Here is a 22,923-nt window from a genome sequence, read left to right as displayed (position 1 = left end):
TATAGGGTCTATCACAGGTAGGTAGCCCATGTAAACTCAAAATATACCCTTACTCGCTACAGTATTCTCTTACACACTTTATTGTTGACACATGCATTAAAAACGAAAAACCTCTCAGAGAATTCGCAGAGGAATTGACAACAACGCCGCTACCTGTAGTACTTATAGGACGGGATAACAGTACGCAGAGGGTACTTTTAGCCTCATGAAACACCCCTACAGCATGGTGTTGAATAAATGAACCCCTTTGGAAATCAAACCCGAATTCTCTCGGGTTTTCCAGTTGAGCAAGAAGTCATTTCGTCAAACAAGCCACTCTTAAGTGGCTTACGTTTTCAAACCATTATAAAATGCACAACGTTTGGACAACTTACCCAGATAAGAATGACGTTCTGTAGGTCGGAGGTTGCAGGTGGCCTACAAATGGCCACCGGCTGATTCGTGGTCCGACAGCTCTGCACTCGGACAGGCCAACCGAACAGAGGAGGATTAACTACAGCTCTACCGTGGCTCTACGCCTCTGTACTCTGATGGTTAACCGTCGGCTGTCTTGAGAATGGTTTCCGGTAGTTTTCCATTTTCATGCACCAAGGCGAATGCTGGGGCAGTTCCTAGTATAGGCTACGGCTGTCACCCCTCTCGCCTTTTCCGTACATCACCTTCTTTCTTTCTTTCTTAATCTGCTTACCCTCCACGGTTGGCTTTTCCCTCGGACTCAGCGATGGATCCCACCTCTACCACCTCAAGGGCAGTGTCCTGGAGCTTCAGACTCTGGGTCGGGGGATACAACTGGGGAGAATGACCAGTACCTCGCCCAGGCGGTCTCACCTGCTATGCTGAACAGGGGGCTTGGGGGGATGGGAAGATTGGAAGGGATAGACAAGGAAAAGGGAAGGAAGTGGCCGTGGCCTTAAGTTAGGTAACATCCCGGCATTTGCCTGGAGGAGAAGTGGGAAACCACGGAAAACCACTTCCAGGTTGGCTGAGATGTGAATCGAACCCATCTCTACTCAGTTGACCTCCTGAGGCTGAGTGGACCCCGTTCCAGCCCTCGTACCACTTTTCAAATTTCGTGGCAGAGCCGGGAATCGAACCCGGACATCCGGGGGTGGCAGCTAATCACACCAACCACTACACCACAGAGGCGGACTACATCACCTTCACCACTTCAAATGTCCTTGGCTTAACAGAGAGAGATAGAGATAGAGAGAGAGAGAGAGTATTACTCTCTAAAAAAGGCATTTTTTAGTTATGGCAGTTAGTTTAGTCTTCTCACTGTGCGTTTTCGTCTTGTCAATCCTGCTCTGCTCCTCAGCTCAGAATTAAAATCCTTGAAGTGGCCGGAAAACGAACCCGGGGCCTTGGAATAAGAGACAGGCACTCTACACCAAAAGGTAAGGTAAGGGTGTATTCTGCCCGAAGGCAGGTCCGAACCTCCGCAGAGGTGTGCCTGAGCCAGAGTTTACGTACTGTAGGGTGGCCAGTTCCGTTCCGCTCCTCCATTCCCTTACCCCCACCAACAGCGCGTGGTAACCCATCTAAATCTTGACCACGCCCAATGTTGCTTAACTTCGGAGATCTCAGGGGATCCGGTGTTTCAACACGGCTACGGCCGTTGCTTGCACCAAAGGGCTGGTTAATAATAATAATAATAATAATAATAATAATAATAATAATAATAATAATAATATCAGTATTATACAGGATAGTCGGAAACGACGTGATCCGGATATATGAACGTTAGAGGGTTGGCAATATGATAAATAATTTGAAAACAATAATTCGATATCTCACACCGTTGACATTTTATCATCTGCTGAAGTTAGCCAATCAGATCGCTTCAAATGGGTTTTTCGGGCAGTGTTGCTAAATCTGGACGTGATTATTATTATTATTATTATTATTATTATTATTATTATTATTATTATTATTATTATTACGGAACCTTCAGTTTTACGTGGAATCTAAATCTCATGGATACAAAATTAGGTTTCTAAGATGTAACATGTATTAGCAGAGATACAAACCGGGGCGAGAAACTAGTATGAATGAATGAATGAATTTATTGAACTGAACATAACAGGCTTTCGCCCAGTTACAATGTTCCAATAAAATAAACACTCACAGACTGTTTATAGCTAGATACTAACTACTTACTACTTAACTACTTCTAAATCTACTTTGTAGTATCCTGCACATGGGCGGATCGCCAGCTCCACATGCAGCACACCACCTAACTAAACTAACTACTTTACTACATGAATATACTACTTAACTACTTCTAAATCTACTTTGTAGCATCTTGCACATGGGCGGATCGCCAGCTCCACATGCAACACACCACCTAACTAAACTAACTACTTTACTACATGAATATATACTAAATCTATCCTAAATCTCTCTGGCCGCGACATCACCCCTGGTGAGGAACTGCTACCACCCTTCCCTGGGATGTCACGACCAGACATGTCTCATGAGGTTCGGAAACCGATACCTCATAGACCCTTTAAGCTGTCAATGTTATTTCCTCACCACTCCTTCCTGTAACAACCCACATGTGTGCGGATTGCCTAGCTCTACCTGTAGGCTGTCACACCTATATTTCACTGCCGAGACGGATTCCATAACTCGGCTCATCTTTCACTGTCTCATTGACAACTTACTTCCTCTAATCTAACACTATTCACTACTTTATTCTACTTTACATGTGCAGACGTACCGAATCAACACTTTAGCTTGAGATAGGTCAGGCCTATCCCCGCCTCTTCCAACTCCACTCTACGTCATCAGCCAAAAGCAAATAAACTAACAAAACCAAACTAAAATAAAACCAAAATAAACTAGTAACGATGTCACTCAGCTACCACGCCCCAGAATGGTTTCAATGCGATTGTGATGAATGGACGACTGCTGAATGTAACAATGGAATAAGATGTAGAGTAAGCGCTATCTAGCGGGAAATACTTCTTTTCTTACAATTCACATTTTAAATCCAAGCTACACTATTATTTCAGATTACCATACTACAGTGCGATACAAAAATGACAAAATGAAACTCACTTACGTTCGTAGCTCCACCTGTTGGCGGGGATGAGCAGACGTCGTTTGGCTGCAGCTAATTCTTTCTTGAGCTCGGACTGCTCTTGTCGCAGTTCTCTAATTCTTTCTCCTCGCACCTCAGTCCACCTCCTTTCCAACCTCTCCACATCTTCTCTACAATACTGTAGAACAGGCACTGGAAGCACACGTTAATATAATTTATATTTACCATTACTTGTAGTGCGTTATATATGCATGCATACACGGAATTCATGAACTGAAATGAAATGGCCGGGAGTGTCCGAGGACATGTTCGGCTCGCCAGGTGCAGGTCTTTCGATTTGACTCCCGTAGGCGACCTGCGCGTTGTGATGAGGATGAAATGATGATGAAGCCGACACATATACCCAGCGAAATTAACCAATGATGGTTAAAATTCACGACCCTGCCGGGAATCGGACCCGGGACCCCTGTGACCAAAGCCCAGCACGCTAACCATTTAGCCATAGAGCCGGACGGAATTCATATTTAGTATCCTTTCTTATCGTGTTAACATACATGAATCATTTATTTCTTCTGCTTTAGACATGCTCGCACTTGGTACGTCGTTTGTTGTCTAATAACAAAAAGAGTTCGTCACTAAAAATCGACTTCCCAGTAGAGAAACATAATTCTATTTCACCCATTTAGAGCCACCATTCCAAAAACTAGGTGCCAATTTTCTCTTTTGGGAAAATCAAATGATTACAAATATGTCCCTCAGTCACGACCATATAAGAAATATCAACAGTTGATAGATAAAAATACGTTACACATTTTGAATCGCTAAGTTCCTTGTCATTCTTTGGCACCGAGCTCGATAGCTGCAGTCGCTTAAGTGCGGCCAGTATCCAGTATTCGGGAGATAGTAGGTTCGAACCCCACTGTCGGCAGCCCTGAAAATGGTTTTCCGTGGTTTCCCATTTTCACACCAGGCAAATGCTGGGGCTGTACCTTAATTAAGGCCACGGCCGCTTCCTTCCCCCTCCTAGCCCTTCCCTGTCCCATCGTCGCCATAAGACCTATCTGTGTCGGTGCGATGTAAAGCAACTAGCATTCTTTGTCTGATACCTTCATTTTTCGAATTGTCGGATCCCTTCCATTTTCCCCTCTTACTAGTTTTAATAGAGGATGTTTGTCCACTTTACTTCCTCTCAAAACAATAATCACTACCACCACCTAGTCATAAGGCAGCGTGCACAGTTGCTAGGCAACATCGCGTTCCATATTTCGAATCGCTAATTTCATATGAATCCCAGCCATAAGACATATTCAGGTTTCTCTGTCTTTAAATAACTACCTGGTAGTTACGATTTTTATAGGCGAGTTTGATTGGAATATAAGACAGAGCTGGCAACATGCTGCAAATAACTCACGAGAAAGCCAAACCTATATGGCTTGGTGTTTGTAATAATAGCTCAGAAGCAGAGGAAATAATCGATGCAACACTGGTATGCAATGGATACATCCGAACAAGTACAACGTCCACAGTCTACATTTTTCTTTTGAATACGCCATTATTGTTTGAACGATCTGGTACATTCTAGTGAATAATATTGAACAGCCTAAACACAGCTCGAGATATCACTCACTGTTGTACAAACCCACTGTATACAGTGGCGCACGAAAAAGCAGCCCATTTGACATGTAAAATAAAAGAGTCAACCAGGCACTTTTAAAGTGCAGCCCTCAATTAATAGTAACTTCAAATGATCATCTTCAGTGAACTCTAAAGAATCTTTCAATACACTATGACGACTATGCCGGTTACAATAGAATACACTATCTCAGCGCTATTACATTATTTTCCTGTTTTTACAACAGTTATATGTATGAAAAGTAAAATCGCATTCAAAATAAAAGACACTAGATTTATATAAATTAGTTCCTAGAAATTTTGTCATGGGTACAATAGGACTAGAAACATTACACGCAAAGCAAGCAATAGGAAGAGCGAGAATTATACTTTACCTAACTATATCAGGGAGAAGCATTCAGAAGTCAAAAAGGGGTGAATTAATGGGAATACCAAAGTGGTTGACTGCATTAATTTCAAAGCCCATCACCACTACACACATTATTTACCCTTATTGACACCTCCAGGATCATGTAGTTCAGGCTGCGATCCATTATCTGAGTCCTGACTGGAGACAAAACTAGAACTCTCACTGTCGCGAACAACACTGTCATAGCCCGAGCTCTCGCACCCTGGCCGTGACGAACACTTCAGTTGCAGTGGTAGAGGGCTCACCTTGCAGGGTCGTGGACTCCCAGAGTCATGTCCACTGTCATATCCTTCAGGCGCCAAGTGAGGAGATGGCTTCAGTCTGTCACAGAGAGAAAACATTCGTTACGAAGAGAATCTGGGCGCGACTAAAATAACAGGAATAAAATCTGAGACCAGCGTATTGTATTTAAAAAATACATATATTTTAGTGGGAGCTGGATCACTGAAAATATTTCGACTCTTCCGTAATTATACAATTCACAATATTTAACATCCAAAAATTACTCTAGATAATGATATATTTCTGAAATGTTTTCAGAAATGAAATTAACTGGACCTATACTCTAGCAGCAAACTTAGAGTCTACATTCTTTAATAGAACGTTTCCACAATGACGTAAATGAAAACATGCTAATGTTACCATCTATGTACCAATAGTTAAATCGATTATAGTAATATGCCGTGTATCATACACCCTGTCTCTCCATCAGCTCAGTCGAGTACGGTCCTTAATCATATTATGGACCATGTATCTCCATTCAGCTTCCTTCATTTCACCAGTCGCCTGCCATTATCTCCTTAGACACCATCCAACGAATGTGATCTTGGCTTTCCAGACCTCTTTTAATAATGGTACAAAATTGGCTTTGAGTCCTACTAACTACTTTTTGGTCTTTGGAGACGACGAGATGCCGGAATTTAGTCCGGCAAGAGTTCTTTTACGTGCCAGTAAAATTAAACCGCCACGAGGCTGACATTTGAGCATATTCAAATACTACCGGACTGAGCTAGGATCAAACCTGCCAAGCTGGGGTCAGAAGGCCAGCCCCTCAACCGTCTGAGACAGTCGGCCCGGCAGTTTCTCCTTTGCGAACCACTATTCTGAGCATAAAATACTTTGCGAGGAAGGTACCAAACTTCTCATAATCTACCCACGGTAAGAAAACTTTCGTCACACTCCAAGGAGATTTTGGGCTTGACGAGCTGCAACTATTTCTGGTTCTCCATAACATCCTCATCAGACGTGGCCAACACATAAGCTCAAATCCATCGATCATTCTCATGTCAGCCTTACGCTGGGTCAATGTTTCGCAGCCGTAAATGGCTATAGTGGAAACGATGGCACTGGCCAGTCCGCATTTGGTTCTCTTACTCAAGTCCCTGTTTCCCCAGATATTTTGCAAGCATATCATTGGGCTCCCCACAAGTTCCAGCTACTACACTAGTGTCCAAAAGTTAAGCATAAGTTACGAGTAAGCAGGGCAACACGAAATAGACCGCAAATCGCACGACATGTGCACCTACCAACCTTACGTGTTCGCTCTGTATAGGAAAGGAGTGTTCCCTGCTTTGACTAGAGGAGTAACCGCAAGGTAAACGCAGCCAGAACCTCCGCCCAATAGTCCCTCAGTCGTATTTGCTCTGTTATCGTGTGCGGAGTGTAGCCTCATGTTGAACGTGACAACATAATGGCACAACGACGCCATTTGGACCCCGTTTTGCAGGGTAGAATACTCGGCCGCCTGGAAGCAGACCAGACACAGACCGAAGTCGCCATATTCTTGAATGTGCCACAAAGTGTCATTTTTCAGGCTTTGGAGACGATTTCGAGACACAGGACATGTTAGTCGTAGGCCAGTACCAGGTCGACCAAGGGTAACGACTCAACAGCAGGACCGATATCTGGCCTTAACCGCCCGACGAAATAGGAGTGCATCTACAAGGCAGTTGTCGGCGGAGCTTGCAGCCATCTCAGGGGTTGCCGTTTTCCGGCAAATTGTGTACCGGAAGCTCAGAACACCAGGGCTGTCTACCCGACGTCCAGCGGTGTGCGTCCCGCTCACTCCAGCAACATCGAAACTGGACCATGAATGAATGGAGGTATGTGCTCTTCACAGATGAATGCCGCTTCAATTTGCAGAATGATTCTCGTCGCACACTAATCTCGAGAGAACCTGGTAGCCGATACAACCACAGGAACATCGTGGAATAGGACAAGTATGGTGATGGTGGCGTCACGGTGTGGAGCGGCATCATGTTGAATGGCCGTACGGACTTGCACATCTTCATGGGTGGTAGAAGGAACACTACTAATGCTCAGAGGTACAGTAATGAGGTACTAAGACCACATGTTCGACTCTTCAGAGGTGAGGTTGGTCCAGACTTCATCTTAATGGACGATAATGATCGACCGCACCGCGCTGCTCTGGTGGATGAATTTCTGGCTGGGGAAGATATTCATCGCATGGACTGGCCAGCGAGGTCTGTGGATCTGAATCCTATAGAACATGCCTGGGATACATTAGAGAGGCGAATTGCATCCCGCCAGCCTCCACCAAGGACCGTCTAAGACCTTCGCATTGCCCTTTCGGAGGAAAGGGATCGACTGCCACAAGAGCTCTTGGAACATCTCATAGAGAGCATGCCAAGCCGGTGCGAAGCATGTATGGCCGTTGCGGGTAACCATACATCCTATTAACAGCATACTTTGTTGTGGAAGACTTTGTCAAGTTTTGTTAGTTGTTGTCAAAGGTGTACCTTAGCTATGAGAACGTTTTTGACAAGTTGTGTGTCATATGGTGTGTGATTCAGCTTCCGTTTGTTCAGCAATCCGTCTGACATTCCTATCAGGCGGTATGGCCTCGTTTAGTGATTATGTTTAACTTCTGGACACTAGTGTACCTACTTGACTTGATGTATGCAGTCATTTTCGTCATTAATTTTAGAACCAAGGAAGACGAAATCCTCAAGCACCTCTATTTCTTTAATGTTAGTTTTGTCGTTACATTTATGCTTTCTGCTGTCACAATGATCTTAATATTCTTGATATCTAATTGTAGTCCATCGTTCTCACATTCGTTCATTGTCTTCCTGGCCAAGATCCTCTTTGTTTTCTGCCAATAAAGTGGTACTGCCGGTGTAACTGAGGAGGTTAATATTTCTACCACTAATTTTCACACCCAACTTGGACTCAGCTAAACTAGATTTCTCGTTAAGGCGATAACGTGATACCCGCTGATGAACACTGGAGATCTTTGGCATCGCTATTGGTTTCTATCAGTTCGTCCAGCCACTGCATCCACCGGCTAGATCCACATCAATTGAACTTCTCATGACTAATGCAGAACGTGTGTTATTTACAGAGTCCACAGAAGCAAGTTTATCAATTACATTAACACTTATTTCAAACGGATTCCACGCACAGTGTGATGGTAACATTCATGCTAGGTGTCAGCGCGCCTTTATAGCGCTGTTATAGAAGTTTCTGTGCTGTGAGAATGAACTCATACGAAACATTCACAAGTGGTAGAAGCCAGTCCATGGAGATGAGGCTCTCGGTTGCACACAGTATGTCTCCAGGCACCGAATTTATCGGGCAACAATAGGCACTTCAAAATTCAATACTCACCTCACAATGGCAGCCTGAACGCCGCACAAACACCTGACAAAGTCAAGCGCGTTAACAATAAGGTTATGGGAAACAACGTGTTATTGTAAGCAAAATGTCACACCAAGTGGGACGTGGCGAAGCAAGTGTGTACAGAATACTGAAACAGCAGGGGATAAAAAAAGGTTTGCTCCCGGTAGGTTCCAAGCATGTTGACAGCTATCCATAATGAAACACGAAAGACTGTACAGCGAACTATTGGTGCTGTACGAGAATAGTACGGAAACTCTTCTTTTCAAGAATAATTGTAACGGGTGATGATACATGGCTACACCACTTAATTTAATTTTGTGTGGCTATTTCTAGCCGAGTGCAGCCCTTGTGAGGCAGACCCTCCGATGAGGGTGGGCGATATCTGCCATGTGTAGGTAACTTCGTGTTATTGTGGTTGAGGATAGTGTTATGGGTGGTGTGTGAGTGGCAGGGATGTTGGGGTCAGCACGAACACCCAGCCCCCGGGTCATTGGAATTAACCAATGAAGGTTAAAATCCCCGACCCGGCCGGGAATCAAACCCGGAACCCTCTGAACCGAAGGCCAGTACGCTGACCATCCAGCCAACGAGTCGGACGCTACACCACTTTGAACCGTAGAAGAGAAGGTAATCAGTGGAATGGTCTCATATAAATTCGGGAGGAAAAGTGGTGACTATCGTTTTCTGGGATTCGGCAGAACGACTCCTGCTTGCGGACATCATGGTTCAAGGCACAACCTTAAATCCGACACATATATAGCAACCCTAAAGAAACTTCACCATCGACTGAAACGTTATCGACAACGTGGACATCGACAGGATATTTTTGATATCTTGATGTTATCAACAGCGCTCGACCACATGTTGGTCAGAAAATTAAAGACGCTATCGAAAGGCCAAGATGGGCAATATTGCCAAACCCGCTTTAGAGCTCTCATCTGGTACCCCTTGACTACCGAACGATTCGCCTCACAGAAAGATGTTTGAAGATAATGACTCCCTCGTGACGGTTGCTGCGCAGTGGATTTGACATACCGGACCAGACTTATAACGTGCAGACAAAATGCACTCATCCCGAGGAGTTGTGAGACAGTAGGAAAGGATAAATACTGTGTAGAGAAGTGACACTGTGTATCTAACGGACGTAACAATGTACTTCCAAAGTAATAAACACTAACTCGCTTTGTAAAATAATATGGGGCATTCGTTTCGGACTGCCCTCATACAAACTCTGGGCACCTAGGAACCCGAGGGCAGAGTAATAGACACTTGAGAGTTTTTAATGGGCGGTCAGTAATTACGTTACGGATGCTGGGACAGATGTTAGCGGTTCCTCTGTGTTATTCAGATTGTGATCTTACCATAATCAATGCACTGTTTGATACAGAGTGCTGGACTACCCATTGCATGTCATGGTATTGAGGATGTTACGAAAGATACTGGGAATTTTCCTGCTCAACCGTATGCACAATAGTACCAGTAAGACAATTGAGTGGTTGCGTTGGATGAACATGTACTGCGAGCAGAAGCTTACACCTTCAATCCTTTAACCTGTTAACTAAAAGTCAAGGGAAGAGTGAGAAATGCACAAATGCACCAACCTGAAAAGTACTTGAATCGGCGTTATACATCAGTAATATACGTTGCTCTGGGAATAGGACCCTATTTTAACGATACATGCCAAAAGGAGAAAGTGGCAGTAATTATTAGGGAAACTTAGCGAATAACAAATACACTTCATAGAAACGCATGGCATATGACGCAAGTTGATATTTTATGATAGCGTGGACGTTTACCTAGTCTCTGTCCTAGCTGTGTCGCAGGTGGTGTGAGGCTAGGGTGGTTGAACGAGGCATGACAATGAAGGTCCGAAAGGCACTTCATTCACTGGATTTTTGAAGCCAACTGCGTCTCGAGTATCGGCATAATACACCCAATGAATGGCACTCTACGGTCACAAAATAAATATGGACGAAAGGGGCACAGATACCTCAGAACAACGTCGACACGCTCAATCGTGTGTCACAAAACAGGAATGGAATATGCCAACAATCACGGTTCTGGTGTTTCCCTGTTAACAAACAGTTACAGAGATTTTTAAAAATTTATTTTGTCTTACTTCGTTTGGTTTAGGGAAGTCTTCTCTTACACTAATACCAGATTAATAAATATATGGAACTAATACAATTTACAGTTACTGAGAAACAATTAAAAACTAACTTATAAAATAATAATAATAATAATAATAATAATAATAATAATAATAATAATAATAATGACTATAAGAATTAATTTTCCTACCCATCTATATTTACCAACATTGAATGGTTTTAGGACACAGAGCAAGAAATTGATTTTATGGGGTAAAATAACATCCCTGACAACCTAGAACAATATTTAGATTTCCTTTAATCCTGAATCTGATTCATACAAAATATTCCTCATATGTATATGTATCTCTCCTCTGTGATGTAGTGGTTAGTGAGATTAGCTGCCACCCCCGGAGGCCCGCGTTCGATTCCCGACTCTGCTACGGAAAATGAAAAGTGGTACGAGTGCTCGAACGGGGTCCACTCAGCCTCGGAAGGTCAACTGAGTAGAGGGGGATTCGATTCCCTCCTCAGCCATCTTCGAAGTGGTTTTCCGTGGTTTCACACTTCTCCTCCAGGCAAATGCCGGGATGGTACCTAACTTAAGGTCACGACCACTTCCTTCCCTCTTCCTTGTCTATCCCTTCCAACCTTCCCATCACCCCACAGCATAGCAGGTGAAGCTGCCGGGACGAGGTACTGGTCCTACTCCCCAGTTTTATCCCCGTCCCAGAGTCTCACATCCCATGACACTGCCATTGAGGAGGTAGAGGTGGGATCCCTCGCTGAGTCCGATGGGAAAACCAACCCTGGAGAGTAAACGGATTAATAAAAAAAGAAAGGAAAAAGAGAAAGGAAGGAATAAAGACGCATATTTATCATTAAATGAATAAAACTGAAGTACATTTTAAAAATATAAATGTAAGCATTACTTTGAAATCGACTTTCAACCTATTAGATCATGTTACGTACATTTAGTAATTGCTGAAGGGATGTTAAGTACAAAACAAAGATGGCCAGCCAGATACCAGTGCGATCCGAACCCACAATGTGGTCGTGAAAATTCAGTATTCATTGACTTGGCCCACAACGGGCGACTTGCACGCACTCTACAGTGTGATGGCAGTAGTGCCAGACAAGTAGCCTAGATCCTTTCCTACAGAACAAGGATGTCCTAGGCCACCACAGCTCAACTGATAGAGCAACCGACGTGAAATCGGGAGGTTATAGGTTCGGATCCCACAGGTATCCATTGGCCATTTTTCTTCTGTACTCTTCAACACGTAGAAAATGTACAGAATACAACCTAATAGGTTGAAAGTCCATTTCGACCACGATGCGGTCGTGAAAATTCAGTATTCATTAAGCATTAGTTATTTAAATCAAAACACTACCAGATGTAATATTGTGCTCTCATGTTCTGAAAACAGATCAGTTGACACAGAGATAATGACAAGAAGTTAAATAGGAACATTAGAGTTCACCTGAAGATCCTAACCTGGAGCACGCCTTGTCGAAAAGGCGTCGATGAAGTCGAGATGACCCAGGTGGGCGTAACGGTGGTGGAAGAGTTGGAGGTAATTCGTCATCAACACCTTCGCTGCTAGCCTTCCCAGTCACCGTACGAACGTCTTCACATAGTGGAGCCTTTTTCCACACCTCAGTCTCTTCTTCATGGTCAGACGTGGATGCTCCGTTGCCAGGTACTCGTTCAACTTCCTTCAAGTTGGGATTCGACGCTCCATCGGGATGCCTCAAAGATGAAATATTACACCCACCATTTGGAATTTTATTACAGTACTGAAATGGATCACGGTCACAGATATTGCCACTTCCAAAAACACTGCGTCCCAAATGTTTATCACTTCTGTTGGATAGTAAAGGGGGGTAAAACAGATTTGAACTACTAGTCCGATTGAAACTCATTTTACAATTATCACAGATCTTACTTTGGTCCTGTGTTTGTCTATAATGGTTATATGCAGGTTCACTGTAAATGCTTCCACTTTCAGAAAAACCAACACCGGAGTTTCGAGAGTCATTAATACTTGCGTTTTGTAGCATATCAGAAAGTGATAGGGACTGATAACGTGAAGGAGGACGGTACTGTGGGGATGGGAACTGGTTAGCTACCTTGGGGTCAGATGAATGGGCATGCTTGTTTTTGTATATCTCATGCAGTTGGGCAAGGCGATCAAAATGGTTCTGTTGCTCTAACAGTTTCCGGTGTTCCATCTCCGTTTCGTGTTTCCTCTTCATCTCGTCTGGGTACATCCTTGGATCAGAGTGATGCTGTATATACTGGTGGTTTGGAAGCTCGTACAGACTGAAGGGTCGATGGTAGAATGTGTGATCCAGAACGTGCGGAAGACCGAATCGATGTTGAGACATATTTCTCTCCATGTCAGTTGCAACAGACATTGAATCTGTAAAAAAAAAAGAAAACACGCAAGGCTTGAAACATTTGTGAATCACGCAACGTCTGTTGATATTCGTTATTTATACCAAGGTTCTAGGAAAATGCTATAGGAGTTTAGGAAAATCCCTCGAAAAATTGGTTCAAAACTTTGTCACATATATTTTACAAGTAGAACTAAATCTACTTTTGGTATCAAATAATGAATGATATCTGCAAGAGTGAGATGTGTAACATAAAGGAAGTGGATGTACAATTTCATAATATGGGGTTTATGCAGCGGTATGTACAGGCCCCGATTTCAAGTAGTTAGCGCCCTGGGCAAACAATATTCAGCAGCCCCCCCCCACCGCCCCTTTCTGCTTGTTTTCCTGTTCCTCTAAGAAAATAACTGTTTACAAATTAAATATTACAATTTTCAAGATTATAAGTTTTAAAACAGCACATTATGCAAATACAATTAATTCTCATAATTAAACTTATCAAGCCAAATAAAGGTAACAGCCAAATAAGAATCGGACTGTTTTTATTTTTATTTAAAAAAGCCGTTGGTTCAGTTTGATAGTTCGTATGTAAGTAAATCATTTTAAAAATAAGACACATTTCCTTCATAAAATTTAAATAAATAGATTTATTTAAATTCAGGTTTTAAAGTTAGAATAGTTTAAAGCGTTTGATATAGGCTAATAAAATATTTGGAATAATTTGTGGAATGTAAAATTAATTTGAGTGTAATGAATTTAAGACGTAATTACGCAGGCCATAATTACTCGATCCGCCGGCCGCCGCCCCTCAAAACCTGGCGCCCTGGGCAAATGCCCAGTCCGCCCATTTGTAAATCGGGGCCAGGGTATGTAGCTGACCTTCCGACTAGCACCAGTACCAACAAAACAGAAAGGCATTGACACAACAAAATCTGTAGAAAATAATGTTACGATCAAAGATCAGCACAGTATATTTACCTGTGAATGTCGACACGACTGTCAGGTTTTCTTGACTCAAAATCCTTAACGGGTGTTCTTCTGCACTTTCCTGGTCTACCTCCGGTAAGGGGTTTTCTATTTCTCCCATACAGAAAGCTATGTCTTCTTCAGTAACCTGAAATTCAAAATTTGCCAGTCTGATTAATTTGAATTTGCATTTCAAATCGTCAACACACTACACAACTTGATAATTACAACTGTAAAAATAATAATAAAATTAATAATAATAATAATAATAATAATAATAATAATAATAATAATAATAATAATAATTCGCATGAGGAGAACTGATACATGGGTGGATCTCCTCGATTCTTAGACAAACAACCTCTGGTAACTCAGTTTGGCAAAATTCCTCAGGTAAATAACTTCAAATATTAGAGGAAATCATTCAACCATCCAGATTAAATCTTGAAGCAAACTGAGACAAAATGTTTACATGACAAAAAGTCTATAGAATCACTTGGAATAGATACAACAAAAAATCAATATCTCAGAACGCAAAATTCAAACATTATAACACTGTAAAAAATGTCGTATGGCTTTTAGTGCCGGGAGTGTCCGAGGACAAGTTCGGCTCGCCAGGTGCAGGTCTTTTGACTTGACACCCGTAGGCGTCCTGCGCGTCGTTATGAGGATGAGTGATGAATAAGACGACACACACACACACCTAGCCGCCGTGCCAGAGAAATTAATCAATGATAGTCAAAATTCCCGACCCCGCCAGGAATCGAACCCGGAACCCCTGTGACCAAAGGCCAGCACGCTAACCATTTAGCCATGGAGCCGGACTATAACACTGTAATTACGCCTGAAAAATTATGTAAATCAGAAACCTTGATCCTTGGAGGAGAATAACTAACTACAACTTTATAAAAACAAAACAAAAAAGGATAATCATGATGGTCCAATATGCATGTAAGACTTATTAAAAATATATTATCCCTGCTCACTAAAAGACAATAATTGAATAATCAAAATTGAAAAAGACCTTCAAGGAATCAGCATAACAGGTGGAATGATATGGGACTGGCCTAGCTTTAGAACACTGGTGAACAAACATCATTTTGCTGAAAAACCCAAAAAACGATGAGAACCATCACTGCATTGAGGGAAGAACGGAAGAAAAACAGCGAGAGCATGAAAAGATTCTGGAAAGAGAAGAACGCAAATTCATCTGCTAATTAAGTTCAATCGCACTCCTTATATGGGGACGAGGTTGTGAATAATAATAATAATAATAATAATAATAATAATAATAATAATAATAATAATAATAATAATAATAATAATAATAATGGCGTGTGGTCTTCGAAGAGGCCTGGTGTAGGTCTTTCGAGTTGACGCCGTATAGGAGACTTGCGCGTCTGTGAGGATGGGGCCCCACCTATGATGAAATCTAATGATGAATACAGCACACACACCCAGCCACCGAACTATCGGAATTAACCAATGAAGGTTAAAATCCCCGACTCGGCTGAGAATCGAACCCGAGCCCCTCTGGACCAAAGGCCAGCACGGTCAACATTAGGCCATGGAGCCGGACATAATAATAATAATAATAATAATAATAATAATAATAATAATAATAATAATAATAATAATAATAATAAAGGATAAGAATATCAATGAAACCTGTTAACGTCCTCTCAATTATCCTTCAAATACAGTATCACCGAACCCGTCTTCCATCGAACGGCAAGCATGGGAACAGAGTAAGAAGTAACCAGGTGCGTCACAAAGGTCGCCTCCACAGGAATGGAATTTGATAGTGTTCATGAGTTTTATCTTAGATGTAATAATGGAACGTAGGAGGAAATTGCCAAAGAATTTTCCGAAAGTTTCCAAGTAGTAGACTACAAATTAAATTGAATTTTTAGACTGCAGTCAGAAAGTAGCATATGAAGACTATCGAGAATTAGAATTCTGATCACAAATACTGTCTCTAGTGTTCAAAGCTCAATACTTTGTATGTGAGCGATGCTATGCGTATGTCTGCGCGGTATACCTCTTTTCATTTAAACCAAACCATTTCCAGCGGTCTGAGAGACAGAATGGTAACCGGTCCAAATTTCCCACTATGGTGGGACGGCCCATTCTCCGACCTTTACGAACCTTCGATATCTTAGTGCAACTTTAAAACCACTACAAAAGCAAAACAAAAACATCTATGCACTACAACTCTAATCATATAGCCTCTTTAAATATTTTTCAAAGATTCATATTTTTTTACGTCGCACCAAAACAGATAGGTCTTATGGTGACGATGGGATATGAAAGAGCTAGGAGTGGGAAAAAAGTGGCCGTGGCCTTAATTATTGTATAGTCCCAGTATTTGCCTGGTGTGAGAATAGGAAACCACGAAAATCCAATTTCATGGCTGCCGTGATGGGGGTTCGAACCCACTATCTAGTGAAAACTCACAGCTGCGTGTCCTTAACTGCACGGCCAACTCACTCGGTTGTCATCAATGTCTATCAATTCGAAGTATATCAGTTAGTTACATCGAACGGTTAACCCTATAAATGTATTTTTAAACCGGAAAATTATTATTCAAAGTTAATGTATGTATGCTGGGTATTCAGCCCGAAGGCTAGTTTGATCCTCCACAGCTCCGCCAAACAGCTGTCATAGATAGCCTAAGTGTGACTGAAGGGGCATACTAGGGAAATGAGAAGTCAGGTCGTTTTTTCCCAATGCTTTCCTCACCGAGTCGGAAGTTGCTATTACATATCAGTCTGCCAAGCCCATTGAAATGCATGCACCAGCCGACCTTATGAGCGATATTTTCACTCCATTCATAACAGGGACTGGCTGCATAAGTAATGATATTACTGGCATCGCTCATACCTCGGTCACTTCCATATTGTCAAAGCCAAGGATAAGACTGAGACAGGTCAATGAAAGTAACAAATTTATTCTGGCCCATACCAGAAGACATAGTTTATTGTAAACACTACATCTCGCCAGTAAAGGCATATAAAATTAATACAAGATGAGTAAAAACAATACCTGCAGACAGGAGTCCTGCATCGGGACAGGTTCATATGGTTCCTCGACCTCAATAATTTCTACTTCTTCACCATAGACGTCTTGTTGGTCTTCGATAATTCTTAGTCCCATGTCCATGTTTTTGATTGGAGCATCTGTGAAGGAGAGTAATTTCCTCGTAAAAAGAAAGAACTGAGGGATATGTTATGAAGTAAAATTCACTATTTTATTCCTAAATACAAAATATTTAAATGTAAAAGTTGTCTGGTGTTTATTCGACAAAATAATTAACATTTTTTATATTATCTGTTAATATATTACCTTTCCTGATTCCTGTGTTGTGAGAATGGAACAGTTCCAGAGCAGGAGGTATATCCTCGCTGTAATCTTCTCCTTCCTCTGGATAACCTTCCTCCTCTTCACTTCTGTTATCTTCTGAAGTTTCGTCTTGGACGTACTGTTCTTCATTTACCATTCCTTTACTGACCCTAACATCCTCATCTTCTTGTTCCCTTTCTTCCTGCGTAACATGATTACCATCTTCATACTTTTGAATACCATTTTCTCTAGACACAGAATTAACGGATACCCCACTTAGGTTTGTTCCCTCTGTCCTTTCTAGTTCGAAACTTTCAACTACACTTGGTTCTTCTGTCCGTGTTTCATAATCCACTGTACTATCTACTTTGACACTCTCCTGCACCTCTTTTGGTATATTAGCCCCAAGTCTCTCCTCATTCTGATTTTTGGTGATGGTAACTGGAAGTTGTTGGGAAGCTCCTGTTGTTGGAGGACGTTCAGAGTTCACATTCTTAGACGGCAATTGCTTCTGAATTTCTACAGTCTGGTTTTCTACCCATTTACGGATCATACTCTTCTTATGACTGTCCATGAACCCGTAACTTCCACTAGCATGTCCACTTCCGGTTGGTTTCATAGATTGCAATGGGCCATCTATCCAAGTCTCTTTCTTTTTATGGCTATCTTTCAACAAATTCCTTGCCTCGGCCACTTTGGACTTGGATATTCTTGGTCCATCAATCCACTGTTCGTCACTTGTCGAGATGGCACTGGGTGCTGCCACTTTACCACTTTGCGATGTCACCAGCTGATCACCTGCAGTAGCTGACGGAATCTTGTTGCTACTATGCTTGTTTATACTTCTTACTGGCGATGATTTGTTGCTAACATTGTGACTAGATGAGGTAGTTTTAACAGCACTAGAAGACTGGATGGGTGTTTTCGAAGTGCTCCGATGAGATGGGCTACCTTCATTTCCACTGACAATTTTCTGCGGACTTGATTGCTTGGTTGATGTAGAAGCAGAATGCCGTCCACTCTGAACTAGTGTATTATTACTCGTAGGCCTAGTTTCCGCACTGGATCCTCTGAGAGCTTTCCCCATAGCACAACGGTTGTCACCAGAATTGAGACTTGGAAGGTACACAGGCGGATGTTCCCCATCTGTAGCATCATCAGACGGGCCCACATAGATGACTGTGTCAGCTGATTGTTCACTGCTTGACGGATCCACATCACTGCTGCCTGTTGATTGACCATTTTCCTGGGCTTGAAGCCTTGCAGCATCCTCACTAGAGTTGGCAGCAGGGGCACCTGCAAACTGCAGATTAAAGTCACTGAATTAGTAATAACAAAGCCATTCATAAACATGTACTGCTTGTTAAAAACTAACTATAGGAAGCAGTTCAATGAAGTAATTTGATGGTATGATTCATATATTTGATAATGGCATCACGAATAATTGTCAGATAAGTGTCTGACAGTTATATCCTACCACATGTACTGAAACAACAGGCATATGCTACTCTATATTCAGTTCAAGATTTCTTAAGCCTCTATTACCATAATCTAAGTCAAGTGTGCATAGGATTTGCTGCGCTGGAAGATAATGTTATTGTTTCTACATCCCTCTAACTACTTTTATGGTTTTCGGAGTGCGTTGGGAGATTTGTGGTCTAATGTTACACAATTTTTAATATAGCACTAAATCTAAAACCTGTTCTAGAATGTTACCATCCACCTGTATTTCTAATCCAAGAACTAGTTTAAAGTAAACATGATACTGTATAGGCTTTTTGGGCTTATGCCGTGTCAGGAAAATAAGGTGAAATCCTTTACGTTTCGCAGAGAACTGTGCTCTGCGACATCAGAAGAAAATATCGACAAGAAAGGCTTCTTAAACAATGACTTTTTGAAATTTAGACGTCGGTGACCATGGTCGTTAAGACGTTGAAGTCTAAAACGGTGTGACACCGAGGTTAGCCGGTTCGAGTCCCGCTGGTCGAAAAAATTTCACCATCAGAATGTTGGCTGGCAGGGTAGGTGAGGTGGTGGTATACAATTTATAATCATTAGATTGCGTGCCAAAAGCCTGGATTAAATTCCAAATCTATCCGCAGTGCTCATATGGAGTGAGGGCATATGACGCTGTTGATGGTGAATCGTCCGTCGGATGGAGACGTTAAGCCTTGAGCATACCCCTTGGTGCTATTCGACAGGAGTAGGCTATGTGCCGGCACCGGGTTTCACCCTCTCCCTATCATATATTACGTCATTCATTTCATCACATTAACTCATCTGATGAGGTTGATGTCAGGGAGGGCATCCAGTCATAAAACCCGCCACAACAGATTTATCTCACCTCATACCCGACCCCGTAGAAAAACGGGACAAGGGTTGGACCTTAGCCTACAAGGAATACCTTGTAGGCTAAAGTTGGACAAACAAAACAAACAATAGAAGTGGAAATGGTACGTTCATTCGTCACTAGATGGCTGCCCGGACGTGGTACGGCGCTAGCGCTCGAAACGGAAGCTGACCGAACCATCAGAATCAGTCTAAGAGGGTTAGATAACATGTACGTAACATATGACATTGACAGGTGTATGACATTGACACAAGCCTGGAATGAAACATCTGGCGATGAGGAATGTACGAATTTGGAAAACACCGAGACGAAATAACTATAGTGAAGGGACAGAAGAATTTCACCTTATTTTCTTGACACGGCAGAAGCCCAAAAGCCTATACAGTATCATGTCTATAAGTACGGGCCGTGAAAGCATCAATGGTAGTTTAATGTCTTCTTGAGGTTTCCAGCAATATGGACAAGCACCAAGGTTACCTTTAATGTCCAGTTCTTCTATAAATAGGCGTATATAAAGCATATCTTAGACATAATCTATTAAAATTACTGATCATAATAGGCTGAAACTAGTATTTTACTTGTACTTCAATATTTGATAGTTTACGCAACATTACGAACAAAAAGATGAAAGTAGCTTTAAAGTGGGTCTGTTCGTGTATTCAGAAATCATTTCAAGTCAATTAATTTTACACTTTTAAGTTCACTGTTTAAAATGATTTGAATTAATTATATTCTGAGTTAAGCAGAGTTGAAGATTTAGTTGCAAAGGACTGTGTAAAATTGTCTGGTTCATCTGTTCTTAGATTGGAAACCGCAAGGAAAATGCTAAGTATTTGTTTCAGAAATGTCACGGATTTTGCGGTAGTAGCAGTGATTATGGCGGTGGTGATGTTGGTGGTGAAATGAAATGTCGTATGGCTTTTTTAGTGCCGGGATATCCCAGGACGGGTTCGGCTCGCCAGGTGCAGGTCTTTCTATTTGACTCCCGTAGGTGACCTGCGCGTCGTGATGAGGATGAAATGATGATGAAGACAACACATACACCCAGCCCCCGTGTCACTGGAATTAACCAATTAAGGTTAAAATCCCCGACCCGGCCGGGAATCGAACCCGGGACCCTCTGAACCGAAGGCCAGTACGCTGACCGTTCAGCCAACAAGTCGGAAACCTAATCATCTTATTACCTTAATATTAGTAAACTACTTATTTCTTACTTTAATCGTAATTGTAAAAATTACAAACATCTTTCAAGGTCCTTTACGACAAAAATTTTAATGACCAAACCTATACGAGTACCACACCCTCTTTTTAAAATTGCTAATAACGCCTTAGTAGATCTGCCTGCCCCCTCCAATATTTCCGCTTGATGAAACTTTGGATCTCTCCTCGGCCTTTGTTTAATAATTCAAATTGCCACCGGTCTTTTCTTAGCAATACACTATACTGCTAATGTAGATCTAGCTTTCTCTGTGGTTATTGTGTTAGAAGAAGTACAAACGATAACCATCCGTTGAGGAGGATTTAAGGGAAAATACTGATGTCAGCGAATTCAAGAGTTTCATGTATGAACTAAGTGTTATTATTCCTAGAGCACTAAAGGAAAAGTATTCTTGCACAAAAATATCACACAACACAACATTAACTCAGCTGCGATAGGATTCTCACATTTCACTTTATTGTAGGGAGTTGCCATGGTTTCGTGTGCACGAACGTCGCATTCTCCACATGTTGTTCATTCTGCATGGAATTCTAAATTTAGGGGTTGTCATGGAGATAAGCCTGCTGGCCGGCTCATATTGCTTGGAATGGCAAACCTCTTAATTCTGAGTTACGTACAACAGAACACAGCGATATGAACGAACAAAGAAGTGAGCCGGAGGCGAAGGGAAAGAGAAAGGATTGCAGGAATGTGGTAACACCGTGTAATGTTCCTCCCTCGAGCCCTATCTGTCAAAACGCTCCTTTTAATACTACGGATATAGAAGCACGTGAGAAAATCTGTATATATTGCATTCTATGTCAAGTACCCAGGTGGAATTTTGTTTGTATATTTTGTTTGTAAAAAATCAGAATCTGAGTGTTGAACTAAATATACTTCTGTTTTACTTTGGAATATTAAAAAAAGGAGTTAGGTTTCTTAATACATTACCTTTATCTTGCGACGACGCATTCGATGGATCCGAGATGCGAGCTGAACTGTTGACAACGTGTCTGTGTAGTGCTGAGCGTAAGGAGACACGTGAGCGATCATTGCCGCATGACATGTTAACGAGCTGAGACACTCCTTCAACAGCTGAGTGATCTTATGTTCTCTGAAACAAGGAAATAATAGGGAACTTAGCTCAATTGTCTTGTATGCAGGGTGAGAAAAACGATTCTGAATGAAAACTAAAATTTCTTAAACTTCGCTAATTAGGAATTTGTCGGCCTCAGATCGAAACTCACAGAAATAGAACCAGCTTTTGGGTTGGAAGCATCGCCTTGGAAAGGTGTGCCAGCCCAACTGACGAGCCCAAATGGCATGTTTTGGGTGAAACGCTGCACACTCACACGGCCTAATAACGCAAAAGCTATTTCTATTGCTGTGATTATTTATACATTTATCGCGCTACGAAAATAACAATTCAATATGCTACTATACGAGTATTTTAGTAATACGAATCAAGGGTTTCATTTCCGAACATGATTCACAAGTATTCTTCTTCTTCTTCTTCTTCTTCTTCTTCTTCTTCTTCAAGTGCCATATCCGGTCCCCCAGACGTTTGTGATCACCCTGGAGAAAGCGCCCATTTCTTAAGCCAACTTGAAGAGTTGCTTCGGTGTTGTTAATGGAAAGCCAGTCTTTGTACATTTGGAATCATGACATTAGTGGTCTTCTGTCTTTCCTTGTAATATGAAGTGTAGAAGCCCGTACTTTCTATCTCGTAGGACATGGCATAAATGAGCTGTTTTCCTGGCTTTGATGATGTTTACCAACTCTCGTTCTGCTCTAGCTCTCTTTAACACTTCATTATCGGTTACACAATATGTTGAGGCTACTCTGAGCGTC

The 22,923-nt window shown here is 41.9% G+C and overlaps 1 protein-coding gene across 1 annotated transcript in view; it reads right to left on the bottom strand.

Moving 5' to 3' along the window:
- Nucleotides 1-22,923, bottom strand: part of LOC136880858 (kinesin-like protein CG14535) — a 415,061-nt gene that overhangs the window by 5,119 nt on the left and 387,019 nt on the right. The window contains exons 7-13 of the mRNA XM_067153399.2: nt 22,024-22,186; nt 17,528-18,827; nt 17,228-17,361; nt 14,195-14,330; nt 12,315-13,242; nt 5,164-5,405; nt 3,065-3,235 (exon numbers count right to left, since the gene is read on the bottom strand). Of these exons, the coding sequence (XP_067009500.2) occupies nt 3,065-3,235; nt 5,164-5,405; nt 12,315-13,242; nt 14,195-14,330; nt 17,228-17,361; nt 17,528-18,827; nt 22,024-22,186 (3,074 nt within the window). The remainder of the gene's footprint in view (nt 1-3,064; nt 3,236-5,163; nt 5,406-12,314; nt 13,243-14,194; nt 14,331-17,227; nt 17,362-17,527; nt 18,828-22,023; nt 22,187-22,923) is intronic.

The sequence above is a fragment of the Anabrus simplex genome, chromosome 9 (assembly GCF_040414725.1).
Source record: "Anabrus simplex isolate iqAnaSimp1 chromosome 9, ASM4041472v1, whole genome shotgun sequence".
Classification (NCBI taxonomy): Eukaryota; Metazoa; Arthropoda; class Insecta; order Orthoptera; family Tettigoniidae; genus Anabrus; species Anabrus simplex.
This window is presented reverse-complemented; position numbering and strand designations above follow the sequence as displayed.